This window comes from Egretta garzetta, unplaced genomic scaffold (assembly GCF_000687185.1).
Source record: "Egretta garzetta isolate BGI_Z169 unplaced genomic scaffold, ASM68718v1 scaffold889, whole genome shotgun sequence".
In the NCBI taxonomy this organism is placed as follows: Eukaryota; Metazoa; Chordata; class Aves; order Pelecaniformes; family Ardeidae; genus Egretta; species Egretta garzetta.
In genome coordinates, this window is record NW_009260813.1 from 14,018 (window position 1) to 19,649 (window position 5,632).

The 5,632-nt window shown below is 53.7% G+C and overlaps 1 protein-coding gene across 1 annotated transcript; it reads right to left on the reverse strand.

Annotated features, from left to right (window-relative positions):
* Positions 1 to 1,237: 1,237 nt before the first annotated feature.
* Positions 1,238 to 5,503, reverse strand: LOC104133506 (the record flags this gene model as incomplete). The annotated part of the gene is made up of 2 exons (XM_009646917.2): positions 1,238 to 4,847; positions 5,349 to 5,503. Coding segments are annotated over 2 exons (833 nt in total), but the record flags the coding sequence as incomplete, so codon positions are not given.
* Positions 5,504 to 5,632: the final 129 nt, after the last annotated feature.

A 5,632-nucleotide genomic window follows, 5' to 3' on the forward strand; every position in this document is an offset into this window, starting at 1 on the left:
TCCCAGGATCTGATTCAACCAGACAATCAGGATCACGAAGGAAGAAGAGCGAGCCGTGTGCCGGGCCGGGTGCGTGCCGCCCACCTCAGCACACATCTGCCCACAGTGCCCACCCGCTTACATCCAGTCCCTTCCCTCCCAGCTCAAGCCACCACTGTGTATGGCCCTATTTCTCCCAAACATTCTTCTGACTTGCAACAGTTTGCAACTCAGACCTCTGCTTAAAAGCCTCTGGTGTATTTCTCATACCAGAACTTGTCCAGTTCCTCTTTGGCAACCACAACATCCCGAGGAGATGACTTCCACAGCTCAGCTATTTGCTGCATCAAGAACCACCCTGCCCACGGTCGTCCTGAACCTGCCATTGTGGGCATCCTCTAGCCCAGGACCTGTGCTTGCTCCGAAATGAGGTCTGGAAACTGTCCCCAAATCCTGTCCTGATACGGGCTGATGGCCTCAGTCTCGCCTCGCCACTGATGGTAGTGCCCTTCAGAGCATTCCCTCTGGAGATGGTTTTATAAAACTCCTGCTCCTCAAGACCCTGGTGCAGATCCAGACATCACTGTGAGCAACAGAGAGGGGTTACCTGCCCCTTTTGCCGGCGGACAGCAGGTTCAGTGGTTCTTGGCACCGTCTGAACCCAGCCCCAAATCCTGGGAGGTCACCTCTAGTCTCTGGGATGCTGGGACAGGAGATGTCACCCCAACATGCCCAACACGCAACCCCAAAGATCAAAGTCTTACCAGAACTGGCTGCCTAGAGGCAGGCTGAGGAGGAGGAAGAGGTGAGGAAGCTGAATTCCCAGCAGATGCTCCTTGCCATGCAGTTCTCCAAGAAATCCAAACACAGCTCCACGGCAAGGGAAATGGTCCAACCCCCACGGACGCTGTCGCTTGAAATTGCATATGGCACAAGTTGTACAACACAGCCTTCTCTAAAAGCATCTCTCTTCTGAAATGGGAAAACCAAGGTGCGTGAACTGCAGCAACCCTCCCAAAAAAAGCAGAGGAGGGCTGTTGGGATCCTTCTTTGCAGCGTCCGCTCCCCGAGCAGGTAAGTTAGGTGATTTAATTCTTCAGCCAACTTCTACATGAAAACTTCCCCTGCTCCACAGAGGCTTCCAAAGCTGAGATCCATCCCCCTCATCTTACAAACACACACGGCAACCTCACAAGTTGAGCGTGAAGTGGCAAACGATTTTATTATAGGTAGTAAAAGACATTTTTTTTTTACTCAGTTCCCTCCTGCAGGTTCACCTGCTGATTACGCTTTTAAAGTGCTACATTACACTGTGAAAATACCAGCACTTCACAGCAGAAAACCGAACGTGTGCTTTTCTATCGAGTCTGAAGTGGTGATAAACCAGCTGTTTCACAAGAGCGATTCGACGTGGAAAGGCAAAGCGTACAAAGCCATGGCTAAAAAGGCAGTGGGAAAATACATGAAGAATTTTGCAGGCAAGTAAAGCGTCAGAGAAGAGGGCCTTGGTACGGATGCTGCTGGTTTGGGATCTCACGACGTCCTCCGAATCCTGCAGAAAGCATGCGGAGAAGGCACGTGCCCCCTCACTTTAATGAATTTTGGGGCGGATTCTGCAGTGTGGTTATGCAGGCTTGCATACTCTGCTTTACAAAATGTATTCTGCTTTATTTCGGTGCAATATTGAGTAGTATCCACGAGCCTTTTAAGAAGGTGAAAGGATTTGGGGAGATTTCCTTATCCAGTGCAAATGAAGAGCAGTTCTTAAGTGCTGGCAACTGCAGCTTTCATGGGGAGGTGGCAGGTCTAGAGGCAAAGCCCTCACTGACAAAATTATGAAAGCCGAGGGAAAAAAACAAAACCGGCTTACTGGGAACTGCTGATGGGGAATCCTGGGTTCTTCTCGCTGCTCGCAGGGAGGTTTTGGACAAAGCCACCCTGTTATCTTTAAGTGGGGAGAATGTTCCTCACATTCTGCTCTCCCAGCAGAGGAGGCCAAGCACTGTCCCTTCCTCTGACGGATAATGTGCCAGGCACCGAGCAAGCAACAGACATCTCCAGTTCACCTGGGGAGCAGCCCTGTCAGATCAGAATCAATATACCTCACTATTGCATGTCTTTATTGTCCTTATTGTGCCTCCCCTTGCATTTCTGGGCCATTTCTGGGCAAAGGGAAACTGTTAGGAGGGAGGAGCAGCCGTTCGCCCCTTCACAGGGCTGACGGACCCTTCCTCACCGCAGGCCGAGCTCCAGGCACGACAGCTGAGCTTTGCAGCCAGGCACCGGGGAGCTCATCTCCCTCCTGCTCCCTGGCCGGCAGGAAAGTCATATTTTGGGAAGCCAAATGGCAGGAATCCAGGAGGAATAAGTTATTGGACACAGTAAAGCAGGGAAGCAGCAACAGCCTGGATTAGGAGTGCAGCCCAGCCGTTAGTACCAGGCCACTGCAGTGGTTTAAGGCCCACGGCATCCTGGCGGACTCACCGGATTCAACCTGTGCCAGCCCATGGCACCAGCCTTCTGCTGCGCAAATCACCAAACATTTTGCCCAGTCCTGCCTCCTGCCGCAGCTCCCCTGTTGCCCCCCAGCAAATCAAGGGAGGGTGGGAAACACCCAAAAGTCTGCGCTGGCATCTTTAAGAGCTTAAACAAAAAAAAAAAAACCAAACCTCTAGCTACAATAACTAACTACAAAAAAGTAGTTTTGTTACTTTTGTGCCCCTGTGCTTTTGGCAGGGAGTAGATGAGATGGCAAGTAAACTGCAGCCGCAGCGACGGAAGCGGGCAGCAGGGCTGGGGATCGCTAAGCTCTGCCTAGAGCTAGAAACGCGTGCCAACAGCGACTGAGCAGGGCTGCTTCTGCCCTGAAGGCTGAACAGCTGGGGCTATAAATAGCTGGGGCTATTTATTTGGGTTTGAGGATTTTTATCTTAGAAATCTTGCAGCCCAATCCCCTCACACTCCAAGCTGATCCCTGTGGATAGCAGGGAAATTACAGGCTGCAGTTTTAAACAGGACCTTCAGGATAACCCAGAGCATCTCACCCCCTGGGTGTGGCCTCCCTGCAGCCCGCAGAGTCGATCCTATTTGCGTCCCAGCCTGGACACAAGTTTCCTATATTCCCATCCCATAGCACCAGGTATAGGGAAAGGCGAGAACTACATCCACCCTCCTAGCCAGGCTCAAAAAATACAGCCTGAAGATCAAAGACACCCAATAATCCTGCATGGGACCAAGTCCACTTAATGCTGGCATTGTGTGAAATGTTCCTCTTAAAGCATAATCCCCCTTTCTCTGTCTGGAGGGAGGTGAAATGAGGTTGATACTCAAGAAAGCAGGGGAGAGGCAGCTCTTTCCTGACCCTCAGCTTCATCCCCAGGGTGTCAGTGCTACATAAAAGCAATCCTGGAGCCCGTCCCTGATCCTGAGGACCAGGGGAGGATGCTCCAAAGCAAAGCACCGAAGCAGGACAACATCTCCCGGGAGAGGGGGAAAGCTTGCACGCGGTCTGGCCTGGCACGTTCGCGTGGCGGGAGCATCTCTCGTCTTGAATGAGCGGAAGGCAGCGTGATTTGGTGCCCCAGGGTCCTTGCCTGCACACCCAGCACCGGGGGAAAGGAGGAGCAGAGGCGAGCCAAGGTGCCAGCAGCAGAGCCAGAGACACCCAGTAAGGCAAATTCAATGTGAGGCACCTGGTGAAGGCTGCAGCACAGACCCTCTGGCACCTTTTCAAGCCAAGATGAGCAGAGCCAACAAAAATCAGCTCCACTTTTACAGGACAACTGCAAAACCTCTCCTTGCTGCACTGCCCAGAGGGTCACCCTTTGGACCACCAGGATGTGTTTCCTTGGGGCCTCCTTGGACCAAACAAGGAAGACGTGGAGAATCGCCGCAAGGACTTTCTTTTTTGACTCAACGGACCGCTCCCCAAACAAGACCTTTTCTATGGGTGTAGAAGGAGAAGGCTACAGACAAGAAGATGGTCGGGAAATGGGGGAGAACAGACCCAAACCCAACAGCATCACGCAACCAAGGCCTCTTCCAGAAAAACCTTCCAGAAAGAGATTTAATAGCACCCCTAACCATCCCCCCCATGGCTCTTTAGGCTTAAATGCATTGGCCAAATTCCTGCTACGAAGAGGAATTGCCCAGGCTGAGTGACAGTCGTGGCATCCCATCCCCTCCGGCACCTATTTCTGCAATCGAGCGTACACCAGAAACGCCACAGCTGAAATCAGAGCGATGCCCACAGCTGAAGCGACGTATGGCAGGGACGGTCCATTGCTGTCCCCTGGAGGAACTTTGGGCCGAGACGAGCTGGTTGGAGTACCAGTAGAGTCAAAAATCGGAGAGTTTCCAAAGGGACCAGCTCTGTCTCGGAGGTCACTGCCTGCCTCAAGCTGAGTGCTGGGGTAGTGGTCCACGCGGACCTCGTGGGTGCCCAGGGAGGTGCTGCCCCAGCTCGGAGGCCGACAGGAGTTTCTGCTTGATCCAGCTGTCTCCTCTCCCCCAGGGTCTTCACGAGCCACTGGAGCCGGGCATCCCAAGGAGACTCTGGAGAGCACTTCTCCTGTGCTTGAGCTATCCGTGCTCACCATGAGTGGGTCGCTGCTCAAGGTGAATCTATCGGACGCCATGGGATAGGGGCCGCTGGGCCCCCGAGAGCTCGGGCATCTGCCAGCCACCTCTGGGCTCTCCCCAGTCAGGGAGAGGAGGACGCCCGGCTTGCTGAGCACCACATCCCCCTCCACATTACTGCAAGACTCCCAGATGTTCGTGGAAGAGCCAACGTGGGAGGCTGTCCTCCCAGACGTGCCTTCAAAGCTTCCTGCAGCAGTTGGGAGAGGGTCCACCGAGGCCGGGAGCACCTTTGGGAGACAACGAGAGGGGCTGGGTGCCACGGGGAGCACCCACGTCACACGACAAGCCTGCTTCTGCGTTCAACCACCACATCTCCAGCCACTAACAGGGAGGTTAGGTCACAGATAACTCCCAGGGATGGGGGAGCGAGCAGGGCAGGGAGGTGTCAGGGCTCCGGGGAGCCTTTGGGATTTGGGGGAGACATGGGAATGAAGGACGGGGAGACAAGCAGCAAGGAGAGGGGTGGAAACGGGCACATGGAGGCCAGGAGCCTGACTGGCAAGTCAAAGCGAGGGAAATAAGGGGTCAGAGCCCAACAAACCTTGTTTTCCTTCTCCCATGCTCCAGAATACAGCATCCGGATGGAAACATGAACACAGTGAGGAAAAAAGCCCTGAATAAACTCACCACTAGCTCAAAATCTTACACTGCAGCAGAAAATCTCCTGACCAGGGGGAGTTTGCAAGGACCTGAATGAAATGCAAGTGGCAGGGGGAAAAGTCACCTACTTTCTCCTTCGTCGGCATCGAGGGGGTGCTGCTGGCTGTCTCCCCCGTGGGCAGTTTTGTTTCTTGTACAGGAGGCTTCACGGAGGTGTCACAGGATGGGGAAGCGTCTCTGGGCGCCGGGGCAGCAACCAGGGTAGTTGTATCCATCCAACTGTCTGTCGGGGAGAAAACAAAATGTATTGTGTTAATTGTGAGACCTAAAAGGTGAGTTTTGCTCTTCCTCAAGGACGCTGCAACAGGATACTCCCAGAGCTGAGGAGGTCGCACGGGAAGCAGGACCCAGC